Raw genomic sequence first — 23,214 nt, 5'->3', positions numbered from 1 at the left:
CGGGAATTAGCATCTACACTAGACTATTTTCTGAATTATAACAACACTGTAAAAGACAATGAAGGTTTTTAAAAATCACTGTGTAGTAGCTGGTAATAAAGCCTGCCTCTGGAGGAAACTGGAACTTACCAGCCCAAAAGGAGGATAAATCACAAGTGGACTGAGCCCTGACTTTTTGTTCATGTCTCCTGTTCTACCAGGATAAGTAGCCTATTGGCACCTGGCACTGGGGACAAATTGAAACTATGAGTGCAAATCCCAGCACGTCAAGTTGTGAAACCAAACTGAATGAATCTGGTCACTGGGGCTCAGCACCACTGTCTGGGCTGTAATAAAACACAACCAAGAGCCTGCCACTCTCATGAAATCTGGTCTACATATGACTCCGGTCTCATTCAACTGTGGACAATTGCTACAAGTTCAAAACCAAATTAAAATGTTTGTCAAATATCCAAGCTTTGTTTTAGGACAACTACAGTACTGTCAGCCCATTAAAGCCCTCCTCACCACACGGACAATGAGCTTAACTGAAACATCAAGGAGCTAATGTAACAATGTAAAACTTCCATCCTCATTGCTGGGTTTGTCCCCTCAGCAAGAAAGACCTATTACAGGTGAGGGAACAGTGATATAGTCAAATAAACCCAGCAGTTCTCAACATTAACTCCTGACTCCAGGAAGTTTCAAATAAGGTCAAGAACGTATCCAGATCACCACTTACTGTTCCTCTCAATGAACAAATCAAATTGGAACAACATTTGGAGGAAGCCCTGAGAAATAAATTTACCCGACTGACCAAGTCCACAAGTACACAGTTGCCAAGCCAAGGACATGCACCAGGTGGAAGGAAAACAATATGAAAAAGTAAAAGCATTGGAATGACCACCATACATTCCTTGTGAAAACAAGAGTCTCACTTTTATAGCAAGCACAAGTTCCATTGGTTAGAATGACATGTTACTATGCTAAGACGATATCTAGCAGCCCAAAGCATCAGAATCTATAAAGCTCTGTGAACCATAACTGCAACATTATCATAATTGCATACCACCATAATGTGTGGCTTCATAGGTCAGCACATCCATCACTTTGACGGTCATCAAGCTCAATGACAGTATGGAGATTGTAAAGGGGTGCAAGAGCAGCACCAAGCATATAGGTGAATGAGGTGTTTAATGAAACTACGACCAGCATGTGGAACACCAAAAGCACAAGATAAAGTCTGGGACAAGTAAACTCAGAAACAACAGAGCATAGCACTATAGACAGTGAAATAGCTTTACCACATCCAGTCAAAAAAGGTTGTGGACTGCCAGGTAACAAACAAGAGGAGACCACCCTATCGTTGGAGTCAAAGAAATTAATGTCAGAACAAAAGCGAGTGTCTTTACACATAGTAAACAGTTCCTAATTGGGCAATGAGAGGTCCCAGTATCACAAATGACAATTCAATCATTCAGTCTGGACACAGTTAAGACATTGAGCCCCAATAACAAACTGCTGTTCAACTGAAGACACATGTACCACAGTGAAATGCTCTCTTGTCCTAGCTGTTCCAATACAGTGAAGACAAACCTTCATATATTTTCTAATCAACTTGTTCAAAAGGTGTTATTGCACACCTCCAAAACAAATGGGGCTTGAAACCAGGCCTTATTGTCCCAGAGGTAGGAATGCTACCACTGCATACATAAGACCCTATAAAACAAACATTTACCCAATAATGTGCAAGATTTCGCAGGCGCATCCCATTCTGAAAAAAAAAACAGGATAAATCTAACTATTTTATCACTACTCATTTAGCCTCCTTCCAATCAATGCTAATGGAAGGAATAATGTCATTAGTCACACCAACTCACCAACACTAACATTCGCATTTGGTTCCACTATAAGGAGTTGGCTGCAGATCTCATTACACCACCAACTGAGACATAGGCTTAAAAAACAAATGGCAAAACAGAGGTGAAGAACTGCCATGCTCAATAGTCAAGTAGCATTCAACCAACTACAGCACAAATAACCACTGATGAAACTGAAGTTAATTTCGTGGAAGCATGTTTAAAGAAAAAAGCCTTCATTGGGTACAGTAATACCTGACACAAAAGAAGATAGCTGAAATTGTGGAATACCAAGGACATTACTGTTTTCTCAATGAAGCATGCTCAGTCCAACCATCTTTAGCTGTTTTATCAACGGACATACTTCCATAATAAGCAAGAAATGAGGTTGTTTGTAACTTCAGATTTCAGCTCTTACAACTCCTCTGATTATGAAGCAGTCCTTTTCAACCAGGATCTACATAACAACCAGGTTATAGATGACAAATGGATGGGCTTCCAAGTGCTAGATAATGACCATCTTCATTGAACTTCAAGAGCACCACCATGACAACACCCTCACCAGCAAGATCGCGTGAAATCGTGGCTGTGGTTAGCATTGCTGCTTCACAGCACCAGGGACCCAGGTTCAATTCCAGCCTCAGGTGACTGTCTGTGTAGAGTTTTCACATTCTCCCTATGTCTGTGTGGGTTTCTTCCAGGTGCTCCAATTTCCTCCCACAGTCCAGAGATTTGCAGGTAAGATGGATTGATCATGCTAAATTGCCCATACTCTCCAGGGATGTGCAGGCTAGATGGATTAGCCTTGGGAAAATGTGAGGTTAGGGCGAAAGGGTAGGAGTTGGGGCTAGATGGGATGCTCTTGAGGGTCAGTGTAGTCTCGATGGGCCTGCTCCCACACTGTAGGGGTTCTATGGTATTCTATGAAGGTCAACACAGGTGATAAGCTTAACTGGACCGGCCAGATCAGCATTGTATCTATAAAGCGAGTACTCTGCAACACATGGTTTACTTCCTTCCTGTCTCCTCGAAAACTCTCTAAATCTAGCATGCTCGCTAAATAAATGATAAAATATTCATTATTTGCTTGGAATGGGTGCAGCCATTGCAGTCAAGAAGCTTGACATTATCCCGACCAATGCAGTCTGCTTAATTCTTCTGCCACAGAATTTAACATTCTCTACATCCAGTGAATGTGCTGTTCCTGCAGTATGTTCAGCATCTCACCATGGGCATTTGATAGCATAGCTCTCTACTACAATGAAGGATAAAGCAGAAAATCTGAGAACATCACTATATCAAGGTTCTCCTCAAAGTGACAAACCATCCTGACCTGGTTATTATAGGTGTTTTTTTGTCATCACTGCATTAACATTCTGGAATTTTCTCTTTGGACACTTGATCACCAAGCTGGTAGTGGTTCGAGAAAGCTCACTATTACCTACCCCGGGCAACCAGCAGTGGTAATAAATGGAATCTTGTTGGTATCATTTTATTTCGAGAATAAATTAATAAAGGAGCAACACAACATAAATTTTGTAACTTACCATATACAGAGCTTTTCTAATGTTATGCATTCAAAGGAAACAACTGCCTAAAGCAATGATGGCATATTGGTGCTGTCCATCTAACTGATGAGCACTATGTGAAAATCATGACTCTTCTCAATTGAAAAGATGAGGTGGGTAAAACTTCAGCATAAATTTACTTCCAACTGAGATAAATCAGCTGTCAACTCAATTCATCTAGCTGCTTGCTTAACTCTCAGCTTGGTTCTAACATTAATCCAGAACTTAGTCATATCTAAAACCAAGCAAAATGCCAAGACAGTACCAACTTTCAGGTGAGACAGTAAAAATGCAGTTCCAATGGATCAGAAGAACGTTTAAAAAAAACTGCACAGCTCATTTGAAGGTAAGCAGAGACTGGTCTTCTAGTAACCAATTTCCTTCATTATTCAACATCATGACAAACTGACTGACCAGTCATTCAGTCACTGCTGTTTGAGGTATCTTGCTATGTGTAGAACCATTGCCGCACTTCAAGTCATCGTATTTCTAATTCAATGTGTGTGAAGCATTTTGAGATGTTTCTGGGAGATGCAAGAAGTTGTTATTTAAGTGCAAGAACTTAGTTGCACAATCATTTCTAACTCTCACAGTGTTTAATAGAAGTTAATGATGGGGGCTTAAAACTGACATGCCCTTGCATGTTATAACAGATTTATGCTACCCATATGAAATTCATGGATCCTACACATTGAAACGAGACTAAAGCGACAGCCCACAGAATAAAACAGTCAGTATCCCATGATTCCTGACATTTAGTTAAATTCGATGAAATGTATGTACACTTCCAGGCTTGGGTTGATAAGTGGCACATAATATTTGCGCCACACAAGAACCAGATAACAGCCATGTCCAACATGAGATGATCTAACCATCTCTCCTGGATATATTACGGCACTACCATCACTGAGTCCCCAGTTGTTAATACCCTGGCCTTTACCACTGACCAGAAATGAAACCGAACTGAACTGAAGTTCAGAGGCTAGGATTTCTGCAGCGATTAACTCACCTCCTTGTCTCCTGTCCACCAATTACAGTCGATGGAATACTCTCCACTTGCCTGGATGAGTTCCAGCAACACCTGAAGTTGACATCATCTAGGTTAAAGCAACCCACTTGATTGGCACATTGTCAACGACCTTTAATATTCACTCCCTCCATCATCAATGCACAGTTGTAGCAGTGAGTACCATCTACAAGATGCACCACAGTGACTCACTATGGCTCCTTTGACAGGAGCTTCCAAACTCCTAATCTCTACAACCCTAAGGATGAGGGCAGCTGTGTACCTGGGATGTGGGCTGGGCATGTTGCTGAGATGAAATACTTGTACTTGAAGTTCAATAAACTAAAACAAGCTTAGGCTGTAATGATGGTAAGAGTCCAAAAAACAGGAACCACAATATTATGTGGAGGAAAATCTGTGTATGCCTTTTGTTCTTATATGTATAATATTGGAGAAAGAATAATTTGATTCATGCATGAAATTTAAAAAGGAATTTTCTGGTTGCTGCAAGTCTAGGTGTTTCTGGAAAAGTAAAACTATCCCATTGTGTAGACAGGGTACCAGGAATTTTAAACTCTTGACTGGGAGTAACCTCATATCATTCATCAATCTCAACTTCAATTTGTCAAGCGCACCTCTGCTTCCACAGGATCGTCGGAGTTTTCCTCTTCAGTATCCAATAGGTCAATGGTTAATGACACTTGTTCTCGGCTATGTATGAATGTAAGCTAGGGAGGGAGAAAATAAATAATAAGTTTGAATGGCTTTAAAATATAACCGGTATTTGTTTTTACAGTAAATATTATAATCAACTATTGACTCACATTGTGGTAGCACTTCACTAAACCTGTACCTTAGCAAAATTTTATTAAGCTATTTCTTCATTAAGTATGCAAAGACACTGCAGGCCTCTTGTTGGGCAGTTGTAATGTCCCTACCTTGGGCCAGAAGGCCTGGTTCAAGTTCCAATTACTCCAAAAGAGTGTCATAACATTTCTGAACAAACTGCTTTAAACTATATAGAAAAACATTGCAAGCTGTCACCCCACCCCATGTATCTCTACCAAATCATCTTGCATGTTTTATGAAAAAAAGGTATTGAAAAATAATATGTTGAAACTAAAGGCTCGGTGGCTCAGTAGGGCGGCATGGTGGCTCAGTGGTTAGCACTGCTGCCTCACAGCACCAGGGATCCTGGTTTGATTCCACCTCTGGGCGACTGTCTGTGTGGAGTTTGTACATTCTCCCAGTGTCTGTGTGGGTTTCCTCCGGGTGCTCCAGTTTCCTCCCACAGTCCAAAGATGTGCAGGGTAGGTGGACTGGCCTTGCTAAATTGCTCGTAGGGTTCAGGGATGCTTAGGTTAAGTGGTTAGACATGGGAAATGCAGGGGTAGGGGAATGGGTCTGGATGGGATGCTCTTCAGAGGAGGGTGTGGGCTTGTTGAGCTGAATGTTTCTACACTGTAGGGATTCTAAGATTGGATTCTATGAAGGTGTAAGTTAAAAGGATAAAAGCAAGTTTCAGTATGGAAAAATAAAGGAATCGGGAGCAAATAAATGGAGAGAAAAGCACCAGTGAACAAATTATGTCCAGCTTTGCACAACGTAAAATATCTAACTACCCATCTGTACTCTAATCTTCAGATCTGAGTGAAACCTTGTTTTTGCAGCTTGCTTTAAAATGAGATTATTCTCTTTAACTGCCAGAGTCCAAAGCAAGGAAACAGCTAATCTGGACAACTCTTACTAAGTACCCAAGATCAACTGCCTTGCAATACAATGGAAGAGAATGCTTATCGATTTCCGAATAAGCTAAAGTATTCTCTTTGGGGAAACAATTTCAAAATCTGCCAGCATCTAAAGCACCAATTTTTGTCCTGAAGCTCTCTTGAGTAAAAACCTGTGTGACAAGCCAAATTACTTTAAATTGCAACCCTAAACATGACCAACTTGCTCAAACACTTTTCGTAAAATACCAAAAATTCCTACAATGTAACAAATACACTAAAATGGTAAATATTAGAAAGGAGAAGGAATTGAGGGGCCACAAGTTCAACTTCAAAAATCTTAGAAATTAATGTGCACATTAATAAAGCTGTTAAAACAAAAAGCATATGAGATCTCAGGTTGTATAACTAGGTACACAATTTAAAAAAGCTAGAGCACTGATACAAATCACTGAGTGGGCAAATAGAATATGATGCCCAGCCTCAGGGTTCTTCTTTACAAATGATGTTACGTAAAGTTCAATAAACTGATATCAGGAATAAAAGATCGCAGGTAAAAGGGACTCTAGAAGTTTAGAATGGAGGAATTTAGGAGGAGATCTGACTGGGATTCTCAAAACTAATTTTGAGAAATGTAAATAGGGCAACAGTACTTCAGATGGTAGATGATTTTACAAGGAGAGGACATCAATTTAAGATTATCACCAATAAACAAACAAGTTTAAGACGTGGAAAGTAGGAACAAAATGGAAGACTAATTCAGGTAATGCTTGTACCGTCACAATGATTCACTGCAGTTAGTGCACACATATACTATATACTTGGTGTTATTCTGGCTACTAGAACAAAGCAGAATAACACTATAAGGAAGGCAACATATTTCCCTTGGCTTCGTTAATAGTCCAAATTTTCCAAATAACTGTTGTCCCAGTGCCCAATTAGTTAACCAACAGGGACACAACAAGCCACCCACGCTTTTCATGAGCTGCAACGTTCTACAATTTTGAGAGAAGGGGACTGAGAACGGAAGACTGTTAGACTTGCAGACACACCTACCAGTTTAAAGGTGAATTCTCAATAACAATTAATTGTAATGCACATCTGCAATGGGGAACAGGAGATATCATCAGATATGTATTCCAAATCCCAAATGTGTGAAACTGTTTAAAATTTATATGAATCGTTGAAAATGCACAAAACGTTTTGATAGACCCCGTTTATATCACATTATCTTTCTTTTTCTGTGGTCACCACCTCACAACTTCAACACGAGTTCTTAGCTTTACTGAACTGCTTTTGTCACAGTCATTGTTTTTCTCTAGACTTAAAGCCACTGTTAACAGAGGGCTCCAAAAGAAAGACCAAACTTGGAACACAATTAAACAATAGTGTCAGGTGCTATTTTAATGTCACAATTGCAGCACAGAACTGCATTCAAAAGAACCAAACCAAGATAAAGCGTTATAAATAGTCATTTGGCAGCAAAGAACTTGAAATGTTGCTGAAAGAAAAGACACATTTTTGTTGAAGTTTTTCATCTTGCAGTCTTCACCTTGCAAGTCTACTTGCCAATCAACTGGCACTCTCTTACACAATATAAAACACTGTTCCTCCTTACATTGGTATTCTTGTAAATATACTGATGAGTGCAAGAGGAAAGGCTTCAACAAATGCTTTTTTTGTTCAGCAATAAGAGAGTTTGATGGGCTGCCACCATGTGATAAATCCACATCTTCCACAGTAACTGAGTAAAATTGAAGTCATATTACACCATACTGATTCCTCTTTGTGTTGATTCCTGCAGAAGACATTCCTGGCCATAATCTCGTCAAATGTAAGTTAAGCAGGATTTATGCCAATGGTGAATCTGCATTTGAACACACACGTACCTTAAAGCAGTTCTCATCTGACATGAGCTGTTCAGCCTTGCGCTGGTAATTGCTTTCGATAACAACTCGGGAGGAAATAGTTGCCAAGGGACCTCCAGTGGCACAGTTATTACTTTCTGCTAGGTACAAATCAGTAACCTGTATACAGATTTCATCACTCACAATGTGCTGCAGCTGTAAAGAAGAAAAGCACAAAAAGCAGTGTTAGGTTAATGATTCATATTGACCTTTAGATTTAAGGTTGTGCTTTGGAATTTAAGGGCTAGGTGAGCAATATTCCTGATCTCAGTGCAAGTCAAGGGAGCAACTAGTTCCAGAAAGATTAATTAAAAAATTAATTGGTCGCACCCTGGCACAAATACATTGAAGCCCACTGCAATTTCCTCACTGCGCATTCCCAATCTCAGCCATGCTATTCTGGAGAAGCTCTGAGTATAAATCACGTCAGTATGCATAAAGGCTCCCCAGGCTACTCTCAACTTTTCAGATGGGAATTCATCAGTTAGGACACACAAGAGAAGAATACACCATGAAAACTATTGACTGATTTATGTCTATACTTTCAATGATTGACAACTGTGGAAATATTAAACCACAACAACTAGTACTGATTGCAAATAATAAAATTTTACTCCCAATCTCTGTTTCCAACTATCGTTTAAAAAGAACTGCAAAACAAGACAGACCACAGGAAATAATCAACTTTCTAGTAAAGAAACTCCTTCTTGGTTTTATCCATACTGCTCTTGCAGATGCCACAATAAAATGAACACAATCATGAAACTCACAAAATTGAGAGATTTTATTTTCTCCTTTAAATACTAAAATAAACTGATGAAAGGAGGGTGGACTTTAGCACTTCTGTTTGAACAGCAGACATTATCATTCAAATAATAAGTTCTAAAAAAGATTGTAAACAAGTATATCAGACAATACTCGTCGGTGTACCCAGTTCAGACTGTCAAAGAGTTGTATATGCAGGTCCCTTTAGGGCTCAGATAGACCAGTTGTAGATTTCATGGAGAGCAGATTATGCTCATTGCACTTTTGCAGTTGAGGATTCAGGGGCTCTTGAGGCACAGTGGCACTGTCCCTACTGTTGGGCCAGGAGGCCTGGGTTCAACTCCCACATGATCCGGAGGTGTATAATAATATCTCTGAACAGGTCGATTGAAAAAAAATCTTGCAGTTTAGAGTTGAGTTCTTCCTACCCCTGAGCCAGGAGGTCTGGGTTCAAGTCCTGCCTTTTCCAGACACGTGTCATAACGTTTTGACTAATTTGATTAAGAAATTCTAGAGCTGAGTTCTTGGGGGCCTCCGGTGGGGTGGAGCTAGTGTCCCTACCTCTTATTCAAGTTTCACTTGCTTTAGATCTGTGTAATAATATCTCTCAACAGGTTGATTAGAATATACCTGGAGCTGAGTTCTTCTCCAGTGGAATGTTGGTTTTTAAGACAGTGAGAGGGCCTAGAAGGTGAAACTTATGTTTGTACTATACTATAACATACAATAAAATCATTGTAAGCTTCAAAGCCTTTTGCTGCCTAATTCAGCATATCGATATCGATGTATAAAACACAGACGACCAGCAAGTGTGGTTAAAGATAATTTCAGTAGGTTCCTCTGTTGGTGGAGAGTAGAAGACAGTCAAATTGTCTGTGCCCAGGTTTCTGGCGTACTGCTGTGGAACCACTGGCCTGTCTGTGGATCAGGAACAGATATGTAAAGCTGTCAGGAGAAAAGCTTGATTCACAGTAGCCTCCAATGAAAACAAAACGAGTTTGAGGAAAAATGATTTGCTTCGCTGGTCATTTTCCTTCTCACAAGTGACTATCACAACTGAGTGTTCTCTAGTAATACTGTGTGAGGTCAAACAATTTTAACATTCCCAAGGAATTACTACCCAGTACCTACCTTCACAGACTTAACAAAACAGCTCTAGGTAGTATCAAGATATAAATCTTTTACCTTGAAAATATACGGAATGATTATCCATTAAGTAAAAATGGTCACACGCATGTGCAAACACAGCCCATGTCATCAGTTAGCCATGAGGGGACAGGCTACAGGATTGAGTGCACATGTGCAATGACATCTGCGCACTCCATGCACAGTGATGTCATCATCACTGCACGTTTCGCTGACGAGGGGCTGAGGAGTTGAGATGGAGGATGGGTCCCACAGGAGCAGGGACAAAAGCTAGCACCAGGAGCAGGAGCAGAGGGATGGTAATGTCAGGAAAAGGAGCACACTTTCTGCAATGCCATCTTTGAGACTGGATACTGCTTTCCACTGATTACCAATGGCCTAAGTTTTCTCTTTACACAAGCATGCCTTTTATACAAACGTCAGCCTGAAAAATCTTGCCTATGGCAGCAGTTTCCAAGCTTTTTGCCACAGCCTTGTAATAAGGTGCACCATAGTCTTCCTGGTCACAAAAAAAATTCTAATCCAGCTTTCATTCATTTCTAAGCAATTCAAACCAACAAAAAAAATCATTTATTGACCAGAAGGTACATGAATTTCATGAAATTAAAACAGCAAATAATAAAGGTAAAAACAAAAATAAAACAAATCTGCCCTTGCTTTATGGACCATAATAGCAATCATAACCACACTTAACCGCAGGCAACAGTTTAATAATGGTACTGAATTTAAAACAATAACTTCAAAATACTGTTTTAGAAAAATACTAGTGATAATGAAATGTTTGCACTAGTGGATAATTTAAATATAGTTCAAATCATGCAAAAACTACAACAATAAATTGTAGTTATACAGGGTATCTAATACAAGTCATGTTGTTTTGACATGATAAACAGAATATGACACCAAGCAACGTAAGGAGATATTATGGCAGATGACCAAAAGGTTGGCCAAAGGTGTAGATTTTAACGAGTGTCTTAAAAGAAGGAAAGTCAGGTTAAAAGGCAGACTGTTGTCGACAGGGAATTCCAGAGCTTAGGGCCCAGGTGACTGAAGGCATGAACGATCGTGGAATGGAGAAATTCAAGATGTTGGTGCATAGACATCTCAGAGGGTTTTGGGGCTAGACGGGATTGTAGCAACAGGGAGAGGCAAGACTACAGAAGAAGAATTTAAAAATAAGTGCGAGAATTTTAAAGTCACAGCTTGGATTAAAGAGAGCTAGTGTGAGTCAGTGAGCACAAGAGCAGTAGGTGAACAGCATTTGGTGTAAGTCGGGACATTGGCAGCAGAGTTTTGGATGACCTCAAATTTATACAGGGTAAAAAGCAGAAGGCCATGCAGGAATTAATCATCATTTTTAAAAGCTCCCATTGTCAAGTGGGCAAAGAATCATCAGTTCTGAGGAAGGGTCACCAGACCTGAAATGTTAACTCTGTTTATTCCTTCACAGATGCTGCCAGACCTGCTGGGCTTTTCCAGCAACTTTGTTTTTGTTCTTGATTTACAGTTCATAAGAACATAAGAACTGGGAGCAGGAGTAGGCCATTTGGCCCCTCAAGCCTGCCCCGCCATTTAATAAGATCGTGGCTGATCTTTTTGAGACTCAGCTCCACTTACCTGCCCACTCACCATAACCCTTAATTCCTTTACTGCTCAAAAATTTATCTAGGCTTGCCTTAAAAACATTCAGTGAGGTAGCTTCAACCGCTTCACTGCGCAGGGAATTCCACAGATTCACAACCCTCTGGGTGAAGAAGTTCCTCCTGACCTCAGTCCTACATCTGCTTCCCTTTATTTTGAGGCAATGCCCTCTAGTCCTAGTTTCACCTGCTAGCGGAAACAACTTTCCTGCCTCCACCTTATCTATTCCCTTCATAATTTTATACGTTTCTATAAGATCTCCCCTCATTCTTCTGAATTCCAATGAATATAATCCCAGTCTCCTCAGTCTCTCCTCATAATCCAACCCTCTCAACTTTCGATTTTTATTAAAGAAACATGAAGCATCAACATCAGGACAGAAAACATGTCAGACAGAACGACAGGGGACAGCTTCAAACTGCTCTTGAGTAGGCAATAGTGAAGATCTGGTTTAACTGATTAAACAAATCTCTACAGGAAGTGCAGTTTCACTGTTCACTTCCCACACTAAATCAGTTGGACTGTATGAACTAACCACCAAGCAGCCCTGCCAAGCATTGCATCTTACACAACTATACATCAATATTTTAATTAATAAACTCTTATTTCTGTGCAGAGGAACTTAAGCAAATATTAATACAATACCAATGCACTCTTGAAGTAATTCAATGGGTTGTTGTCTCTAATTGCAATACTATTGCCTGCTCTATACAGCAGCATTAAAAATATTTTCTTCAAAGTTATTTGTTAGGTTTTAGGGAAATAATTCACCAAGTATTTCAGAAATGTAACCACTCAATGTAATAAAGTCATTTTTACTGGACAAATCTTCAAATTTTCCCCAATTCTTAAATTTTCTTCCTTCTGGCAGATGTATCAATTGTATGACATTGCCTTCTGCTCAGTCACTGCTGGTGGTTTTCCAAAATAAGACTAAATTTCATTCTCTCCTTCTCTGTGGCGAAGTCATCACCTTGCTACAACTCTTCAGAGACCTCTAATTTCTATGACCAGTCTTCATTTGCCACATTTGTCACAGTTGTTAGTCCTGTGCCTGCTCCAAAAGGGGCAAACATGTCCCAGTTGGGCCAAGATGATCCTGCATCATCTACCCTCTAAAACACCGACTGCAAAAATCTTGTCCAGGTTTCTTTGCAACTTAACTCCATTCTGTGTCCAAACTTTGCCAAGTTACATCCCTAGCCCAAACCTTCTAAGGTTCAGCATGGTATAGCTGTCCCCCACTCTAGTCCAACACAAGCAATACAGATTTAAACCATTATGGTATTGCACTTCATATCTTTATAAGCGTCTCAGCCTTGCTACATATCTCCTAAACTTCATATACCTTCTCAACATCTGCATGCTTAATCAATCAATCCATGAACAAAAACAAAGTTGCTGGAAAAGCTCAGCAGGTCTGGCAGCATCTGTGGAGGAGAAAACAGAGTTAACGTTTCGGGTCCGGTGACCCTTCCTCAGAACTCAATCAATCCATTCCGACTTTTGCAGTTCATTCAATTTCTGCTTAATGTCCAATCAGCCCTGTCTGTCAATACAACATTATATGTCCTGCAAAAATGCAACAAATATGTGTCCCTTCTGCAAGGTTCTGAAAATATCAACACCAGGATATTTTATTGAGAAGTAACTGGAGGGGACGGAGTCATCTTGATGCAAATGTGACACAAAGCCACATTGCTTTTCAAAAGTCGAGATACACGCAAGCAGCGAGGCTAACAAAACTAAATGTTTGAGGTTGTCCAGGTAGAGTCATATAACAGGAAAGTGGACAAAACATATTATTGGAAGAAAAGAAAGATTTCACCCTGATGACCTGAATATTTCAACGAATGTCTGCCTGCCTGCGCAGGCATTTGCTTCCCCAGTTGAAACTGCAAAAGTCAGACATGTTCTTGAATTTCGCACAATAACACGAAAACACAAAAGTGTGTAAGACTGCAAGGACGACACGGCAGTCTTGTCTGAAAGCAGCATGCCAAGTGGAAAATGGTTACTGAGTTTTTCCAGAGAGAACTCCAATGTTTTTCAATGTCTATTCCTGTAAAGAGTCAGGCCATGTAAGGTGTGAACAAATTTAAAAATACCAATGTTTATTGTGTCTCTGTGTTTTTATTGTTTTGACATTAGGCAATCATATGGAGTTCCTTGACTATCTCAAAAGTCCTGCTTAATATGCATGAGAGTGAGGAACATTGTGATACAACTTATTGTGGTTTTAGATCACAATTGTAAACTAAGACACAGGAGGAAATGGCAAGAGTTCTGATTGACCACATCTTACCTGCCTGACTATACTCTGGATGAGTTTATCCATTGTAAAAGCGATGAATGCATGAATCGTAAACATTTCCCGAAGTGTGTCCTCATACTGGGAGGAGTCCATGTTGCCATCCAAAAGATTCCGCACCATATCAAGGAAAGCTGGGTAATAGTCTTCCACGTCAATATCCACTGAAATTTGATAAAACTAACAGGTTACTCCATCGAGCCATGCATATTCAAAGTAATTCCCATCACATTTTGTCCCAATGAAAGAGTTACATGCAGCTCCAAATAAACAGGACTCTCATGTACATAAAACAAAGATGTTCACCTCTGCTGCCACATGCAAAACTCAGCTCCTTACACCACTCCTGTGCACATATAAAGTACCATAGTCCACATGAGGTACACAGCACTTCACACACAAACTGAAATGCAGTCTGAAAGGGTGATGGAAGCAGACTCAATGGCAACATTGAAAAGGGAATAGGAGGTACACTTAGATTTGCAGGGCAAAGAATAGGGGAATGAGACTAACTGATAGCTCTTTCAAAGCATTCAAAATATGCCAAATAGCTCCTGTGTTGTACCACTGTATACAGAGCTAATGCAATAACTTTTCCACTTTATTACATCGATCGTAGATCACATTACATGTTACAATGAATTATCCCGAAGGAGTAGATTTCTGAAGAAATCCAACATGAGAAACATGTCAGAATATCAAAAATATCACAGCTATAAAGTGACATCCTAGCTTCTCTCGTGAAGAAGTTACCGTAATCAGCACTCCCAGTCAATCCACAATATTTCAGCTTTTATTTATAACATTTCCCAGAATTTTTCCATTAACCTGAAAGCTCTTTCAGCATTGCCTTATTAATTAAGTTCTATTCCCTTCACTAGTGATTAGCCCAAGAGAGAATGTGAAGTTGAGGAAATAGCTTCATAAAATTATAATTCAATAACAAACCTAATTGCTGCCTATCAAAGAAACACTGACTGTATTATTTTATAAAGAACTGCTTTAAGAATATTCTGCTGCATTTCATGCAGAATGAATTATGTTGTGAAACTGACGCTGTTGTACAGCTAATCACAAAGCAAGATTCCACAAACAGGGTTGAGGTGGATGACCAATCTATTTCCAGTGGTCAAAAACAGAAGTTGCCGGAAATGCTCAGCAAATCTGGCAGCATCTGTGAAGAAAAAAAAATCAGAGTTAATGTTTCGGATCCGGTGACCCTTCCTCAGAACTGAGGAATAGTGGGTGTGCCCACTGTTCTTCACGGAACAGTGCCGTGGTCATCTTCAATACCCACCTGAACTAATGAGAGACAGTGCCTTACTTTAATGTCTAATCAACTTCATTCATGCTGACAATATTCAATACTGCAGCTGAACAGTAGTTTGGATTATGTGCTCAAATCACAATGTGGTGGGTTGCAATCTTTTGGTTCAAAAGGTCACAGTGTTACCAGTGATACTATTTGGCTCTTCTCCCTGATACAATTTAAGCCTGCTGTTTACTAGACTGTGTTAGTTTACAGTTATAACTTTACAGATACCGCAGGGAGATATTTCCCAGTACGGTCACATTACTAGAAGTGGTACTGCGGCACTATGCATATTTATAGACCAGAGCAAAACAAACAAAATACACAAAACAAAATTCAAAAATCAGATACAGTTTACAGGGATCAAAATTACTGTAACAGATTTTATACAGGTAGTGAGCCAATTCAGCTCAAGTCTGTTGCAACCTGTGCACTGTAGAACGCTACAGTTTCAAATATATTCAACTTTTACCTTTATTCCTGCTTTTTCCACTTAATACTAGGAAGGACTGTAATGTTTTGTTTTCGACTTACACCAAGAACAACGCTAATGCTTTACTTTTAGTTTTAACTTTGTTTCCCTATTTGTTACTATTTGGACCCTAAGTTTCATACCTAGGTACCTTTGTACCCAAGAGGTGCCATGTGTGACAACATTGAATATTTTTCACTGAACTCTTGTACTTCTGTGCTTGAGTACACATAACAAATAAAGCTTAGATCAAATCAAAATCAAAAAAAATTCCGTACAAAACAATCAAACGTTAGAAGGGTTAGCACAATTATTACTATTCATTCTCAAACATCAGTATGGAACTGTTAGGCTGAATTATTTAATTCTGTACAATCTGAGATTCTCTCAGCTCATTAGCAAAAAGTCAATATTTTTGATTTATGAGACAAGTTAATCAACTGCACACTGTTTAGTCTATGGAAAAAAAAACTTCCGTTGACAACTACATTTTACCTTGGTATGATTTTTAATTAATCTCGCAGAAATTCCCTTGTCTGTAAAAATACAACACTGAAATTAAGTCTTCTTTTCTATTCCTTAATGTGGAAAGGAGTAGTAAAAATGCCAAAACCCAGCAGCCATGGAGCATCATTGTTTTCTCCATGGCAGCATTTTGGCCATCAAAGTTAACTTGCCAACCAATCAGCACCCTTTTCCTGCTGCAGTATGAATTGTTATGACCATTTGCAATTTGGCATTCTTGTGCTTGTCTGATGAGTGTTAGACAAAAAGCTTTGACAACATGCTTCTTTTTAGCATTAGAAAATGTATCATAAAAGATCCTGTCAGACCATCACAATCAGTTTGTTGGTTGCGGGAAAATAAAGTGACCGTATTTACTATCTCCCAAGAGAGAAGGATTACTGAGATTTCTGTGTATACTCACTCGGTTCCTTCAGTCGTAGCTGAATAGCTGGACTGTCACTTTTGTCCCGCTTTCCTGTAAGCATCTCCCGTTCCCTCTCTCTGCATTCCTCTTCAATCTGCTTCTCAGCCTGATTGTAAATCTTCAGAAGTCGTGAGCACAGGATCTGGTGAAGCCGGATGAAGATATACCAGTTATTGTTCACAAAGAAAAGGTTATACACGTCGTCCATGCCCCGCAGTTTCTGTGCTCCTGTGGTGCTGAACATCAGTTTTGGCTTGGAAGGGCTACTGCCAATGCCATTGTGCTTTTTTGTTGTCCCTGTGCTCTCATCAATGTCCATTTCCTCGTCCTCCTCATCCTCTTTCTCATCCTCCACATCTGACAGCTCGCCACGCTGAGCAAACAACAGATCTGGGATGAAGTGATAAATTATCTGTTTAATTTTGTATTTATCTTCCTTCTGTATCCCGGCCTGTCGCTTCACGTGATGGATAATAAGGGAGGCTGCATCCTCCATGATCTGCTTGTCCTCGTAAACAAAGCTTAAGTGAGAACCTGATGTCACATGTGCATGATCCTCAGATGCCTGTTCTTGTCGCTAAAAAGCCACAAATAAACAGAGGAAAATAATTAGGCGTAAATATACTGAAAAGATTTAATTATAAGTACAGAAGAAAAGTGGTGTTTAATTCAGGTCCAATTTTGTAGTGTTAAGTGTTATGTTGATTCATTTAATTTTCGTAGAAAAATTTGCACTTATGTAATGCTTTTCATGGCCTAAGGATGTCCCAAAGTGCTACTTAAATACTTCTGATATGTGGTTACTGATGCAACATTTGGAAACAAAGCAGCTAATTTGTTCATAAGAACCCACAGACATCAAATACCTTGTATTTTTAGTGATGTTAGTTGGAAGTCATGGAGACCTCTTATGATTCTCCTAAAAATAGTGACACAGGTTCCCATCTGCCCAAAAGGAGTAAAGTCTCACCCAAATGGCACCCCTAGTGGTGCAACATTCCCTCAGGGTTGCAGTAGATGCCAGCATAGCACTATGTGGTCAAATCACAAGAATGAGGATTCACAAGCATTTGGTTCAGTACTAAGGATGCTGCCTGCTGAGCCAAAACTGACACATGCAGGTATTTCAATTGGTGCATTTTTGTAACAGGTGAAAGTAAATTCAGAAGTGTTTTAAAGTTGCCAACAAAGGACAGCTTGGAATTAATGTCTTACCGTCTCAACGATGATGCCCCACCTGTGAAATAAACCATTAAATCTCACTTGCCAGCATTCTGAATTAAAACTGTATAAGGTGACTCCTGTTGAGCTGTGTACTTACAAAATGAATACAGAATACAGTTTCTTACTACACGTTTATCAGGATCAGTGATGCACAAACACATGTTACTAGCCCGAAACGAACATTAGGCCAATCTCCAATGTTTGTGACAGATATACAGATCAACAGGACTCAGCAATACAAATGAGACTACCTGTCAACAGCTACAGAAAAATTATTTACTAAATAATTTTATATTGCCTAAGCCTCAGGAATTGGCTTCCCACAGACTTCATTGTTACTTGAAAAACTAAAATACCCTTCTTAAGAATAGACTGTTAGCTAAAGCTCTCGGAATTAAAAGCAAATTATTGACCTGGTTAGGAAATTAGTCTTAAACAGCAGGAGTCGGAGTCAGGATAACGTGCATGTAATCTAATGGGTAAATTGTAGCACCATGAACTGGAGTAAAGGAGGAAGTACTAAGGGAAAGGAAGGGAGATTCATAAACAGAGATAGTCACAATTTCCACACAGCCAGCAATTTCTAGGCAAAATGTCAGAAAATCCTAGCAAAAGTGTAGGCACAATCTTTGAAACTGCATCATGCTTTTCATCAAAGTATCAAATCAACAATCCTGAACAAATAGTCACAGTAAAGTTGAGGTCAAAACAGCAGTGGTCACCAAAAGTTTCAAACACCCTCTTACTCAAGAATACAATCTATTCTTAAGAGGGGTATTTTAATTTTTCAAGTAACAATGAAGTCTGTCGGAAGCCAACTCCTGAGGCTTACTGTCACCTATAGACAATAGAGCCCTTCCCAAAAGCACCTTGAATCACAGCTGCAGATGCTTGCCCCCTCTCCCGGAAAAAAAACACACTAGTTGCACATATGCTATATACCTCATCATATATGCTCTCTATCTCATTCAGCAAGCTTTTGGAACGCAGAGTTTTGGTGTCGTTCTGCTTGAAGTTGATTCCTTGATGATCAAGAGATTTCAGGTAGTACTTCTCATTCTGCTCTCTCCAAATCTTATTGAAACCCCTTTGTGCTTCTCGCCATTCTTCCTCCTTTGCTTTTAATCTGAGGAAGAAAAGTAAAAGAGAAATTCTAACAAAAACTTCAAATGAGACAGAAGTGAAGACAGCAAGAAAACAAACATAAAAGCAGTTTCAGTGAAATGACAAGACAGGGGAAATATTGGCTACTGCATTATGTTAAAACCTAAAATTTCACAGTCATAGAGTTTATACAGCACAGAAAGAGGGTCTTCAGACCGTCGTATCTGTGCCAGTCATCAAACATTCATCTATTCTACCTCTTGGCCCGCAGCCTTGTATGCTGTGGTATTTCAAGTACTCATCTAAATAGTCCTTAAATGTCTTGAGTTCCTGCCTTTCCTATCCTTTCAGGCACTGAGGTCCAGGTGAAAATGTTACCTTAAATCCCCTTTAAACCTCTGCTAAGGGCTAATGTTTCTCTTTATCTACCCTATCTAGGCACCTCAGAACTCTGCACACCTCAATCAGATCCTCCCTCAGCCCTCCCTGCTCTAAGGAAAACAGCCCCAGCCTAAGTAGTTTCTCTCCAGCCTAGGTAATATCCTGGTGAATTTCTCTGACACCCTCTCTAGTGGAACCACAAACTTTCTTCAGTGTAGCAACCAGAACTGCACAGTATTCCTGTTGTGGCCTAATCAAACAATATATACAGCTCCATCATAACTTCATTGCTCTTGCGTTCAATGCCTTGACTAATCCCATATGCTTTTTAGCAACCCTATCTACCTGTCTGCAGGATCTGTAGACATGTGCACCAAGGTCCCTCTGATCCTCTGTACTTCTTAGGATGCTACCATTCAAAATGTACACCCCTGCATTGTTAATTGCCCCAAATGCATCACCTCATCCATTTCAGCATTAAATTGCATTTGCCACTGTTTAGACCCTCTGACCAATTTGTATACATTATCCTGTGGTCTAAGGCTTTATTCCTCGCTATTTACCACACCATCAATTTCCGTATCTTCTACAAACTTACTGATCATACCTCCTACGTTCATATCTAGATCATTAATGAAAATTATAGACAGCAAGGGACCCAGTGGTACCAATGAACCCTGTGGTACACCACTGAACACAGGGCTCCAGTCAGAAAAACCTCTGACCAGTGCCAATTGCCTCCTGTCAATTCTCGATCCAATTTGCCAAACTGCTCTGGACCCTGTAGGTTCTTAGCTTCTTAACCAGTGTGCCATGTGAGAACTTGCTTTTAATCTGATGTAATCTACATGAAGTCCATGTAGATTATATCAACGGCACTCCCCTCACCTACAAATCACCTCTTCAAAGATTTCAAATTTGTTAGAGATGTTTTCCCCCTTACAAAGCAATGCTGACTGACTATCTTTAATAAATCCTGGCCTCTTCAAGTGGAGATTATTTCTGTCCCTCAGGACTTTTTTCAAATAGTTGCCCTACCACAGATGTTAGATTCACTGGCCTGCAGTTTCCTGGTTTACCTTACCACCCTTCTTGAAAAATAGTTCCATGTAGCTATCTTCCACTTCTCTTGCACCCCTACTGTGGCCAGAGATGATTTTAAGATTAATGTTGTAGCCCTTGCAACTTCCTCCCTTGCCTCCCACAGTAGCCTTGGATATATCTCAGCTGGGCCTACATCCACACACCTCCAGAAAGCAGATCCCAATCATAAGACTGTTACCAGAGGGACATTGTAAAAACTGTGGAAAGCTACACAGTTCCTAGGAGTTTCTGACTGGTACTTACGGCAGCTACTTTCTGCCCTCCAGATTGGGAAGATGAGCCAAAGAAAGGGGATTGAAGGAAAGTGGGAAATCTTATGATGGATATGTGGATTAAGCCCAACAGTTCATGCTAATACCATGCTTTATCCTTCTGCATGTTCAAAATTATTTTTGAAAGCTAGTCCTGTTTCAGAATGCCTATAATCTATGATAAGCCCTCTCAAATATCTTCCACTGCTTTCTCCCTCCTCCTGTGGATAATGAGTACTGCTAGGCTTTAATTTCAGAAGCACTAACAATCCTCTAGCACCTCACCCAAGATTTTATTCTTTGTACCACGGTCTGGACAAGATATTACAGAGGGTTTTGTGATCACTTCAGCCTCACATTCACTTCACCTCTACAAGCTCTCTTTCCCCACTTCTTCCTTACATTTGGGAACTAGTTTGGGAGGATCATAGGTGCATATACAGTGAGTAGACAGCAACTAATATTGGAAATCACAATGTTATCTTCAACCTGGACAATACTAAAATATATTAACTGCAGAGGTTGGGACCCTTCCTTGGAGAAAAGAAGGTTGAAATGAGATTTGATAGACATAAGATTAAAAACAAGAGGGCACAAATTTGAGGTAATTGGCAAAAAATGCAATGGAGGTATGAAGAAAACATTTTCATGTAGCAAATGGTTGAGATTTAAAATGCAATGTCTGACAATGTAGCAGAAGGAGGGTTCAATCACAGCATTCAGAAGGAAACTGGACCGTTATTTAAAAACGAAGAGTATGTTTGGGATTATGGGAAGAAGCTAGGACACTTCCCAGGGGCACTAAGTAAATTTAGACACCTGTGCATCCTCAATGAATGGCCCCACACTGTGCTATAATCCTTCTGTAATTCTGCGATGTAAAGGACAGCAACAGAATCCTGTCACTACCACAGCTGGGACTGCTCACCTTAGCACAAAGACCAAATTCTCTATCAATTGCTTTATACAACTACATAGACACTATAACCGAGCAATAATCAATGGCAAACAAACATTTACTATGTTTGCAGGACATGCCCGTGCCTGCTATTTTCACACATGCTAACCCATTTATTCTCCTTTGGGTATGATGGGAGAAGTTCCTGCATTACAATAACAGAGGATATAAATCTGTTAATATTGCTAACAATGCTAACAACAATTTCTAGGCTTGCGGTGTTTATGCATTGAGATACAATACATTTTTAATACAATGTGGAAACTTTAATGTTGCATACAAGATACATTTTGTTGAAGATTTTCATCTTGCACTCATCAGGACAATTCATTAGAATACCAAATCAACATTCAAACTGCATGAGTGCAGAGCACTGATTGGTTGGCAAGTGAACTCTTGACTGGTAGAGGCATTGTCATGGAGAATGATAATTAACTGTCAGACTTTGATAAATTTTATATCTGGCAGTGCCCAAATCAATGAATCATTGAATGACTGTCACCTATTCGGGGTTCTGTGTATGCACATGTTCTTTCTGTTTGCACAGAACAAGTCTATGTATCAGAATCTTAGAATCTCTACACTGAACAAAGAGGCCTTTCATCCCATCAGGGACACAGTGACCCTTTGAAGAGCATTCTACCCAGACCCCTACCCTATCCCTGTAAACCCGCATTTACCGTAGCCTACACTATGGACAATTTAGCATGGTCAAACCACCTAACCTGCACATCTTTGGACTGTTGGAGGAAACCAGCACAGCAGAGACCCGCAGAGACACGTGGAGATTGTGCAAACTCTACAGCGACAATCACCTGAGGCTGGAATTGAACCCTGGTCCATGAGGCTGCATTGCTAACCACTGAGCCACTGTGCCACCCAAACATGTGAAATGTTTAAAAAATTAATACATGTAACTTCCAGTATGTGTAAGCACATCACACCATGGGCCTGAATGACAATCCTAAATTGGCTGCCTGCAAAATTCTGTGCACATTCATGCATTATCCAGAAATGTTGTCCAGTTGCAGAATCACATCCATTATTGGGCACTGTGTTGCAATGTGGGCAGGTTGGGTATGGTCAGTACCTTGCTTGTTATAAACAGCTGAAGAAATATGTTGTTTTGATGTGATCTGCTAATTCTTGGGATGAATGGTGGACACCATAGTGTGGCATCACACCAGCACTGAAATTCATATAGCACATTACTCATTTGTGTGATAGACAGAATATCTTTTTGACTTGATGGCAGCATCCTATTAATGGCAAACACCACTTGTGTTGCTCCTAGATAGAAGAAGTGCGAAACTACTGGCTTTAAATGAAGTCTACAAGTTAACGATCAGTCATTAATTTGTGCATTCCCTTAGCAAGGCCTTTTGTCAGTCAGAGTTCATACTTCAGATAATCAGTCCTCCCTTCTCATAAATGTAGTTTTCCTTTGAATTGGTATCCTTGCGCATGGTCTCAATGAATACAAGATGAAAAACTTCGATAAAATGTCTTTTTTCAGAAATACTCAAGTTCTGTACTACCAAATAACTACTAATATGGAAAGCATTACA

The 23,214-nt window shown here is 39.8% G+C and overlaps 1 protein-coding gene across 9 annotated transcripts in view; it reads right to left on the bottom strand.

Moving 5' to 3' along the window:
* Positions 1 to 23,214, bottom strand: part of sin3aa (SIN3 transcription regulator family member Aa) — a 121,469-nt gene that overhangs the window by 15,901 nt on the left and 82,354 nt on the right. For all 9 annotated transcript variants that reach the window (XM_048617003.1, XM_048617005.1, XM_048617002.1 and 6 more), the window contains 5 exons: positions 18,791 to 18,974; positions 16,622 to 17,201; positions 13,904 to 14,073; positions 8,029 to 8,202; positions 5,048 to 5,140 (listed from right to left, as the gene is read on the bottom strand). In XM_048617003.1, coding sequence (XP_048472960.1) covers positions 5,048 to 5,140; positions 8,029 to 8,202; positions 13,904 to 14,073; positions 16,622 to 17,201; positions 18,791 to 18,974 — 1,201 coding nt within the window. The remainder of the gene's footprint in view (positions 1 to 5,047; positions 5,141 to 8,028; positions 8,203 to 13,903; positions 14,074 to 16,621; positions 17,202 to 18,790; positions 18,975 to 23,214) is intronic.

Source organism: Rhincodon typus, chromosome 36 (genome assembly GCF_021869965.1).
Source record: "Rhincodon typus isolate 14 chromosome 36, sRhiTyp1.1, whole genome shotgun sequence".
Taxonomy (NCBI): domain Eukaryota; kingdom Metazoa; phylum Chordata; class Chondrichthyes; order Orectolobiformes; family Rhincodontidae; genus Rhincodon; species Rhincodon typus.
This window is presented reverse-complemented; position numbering and strand designations above follow the sequence as displayed.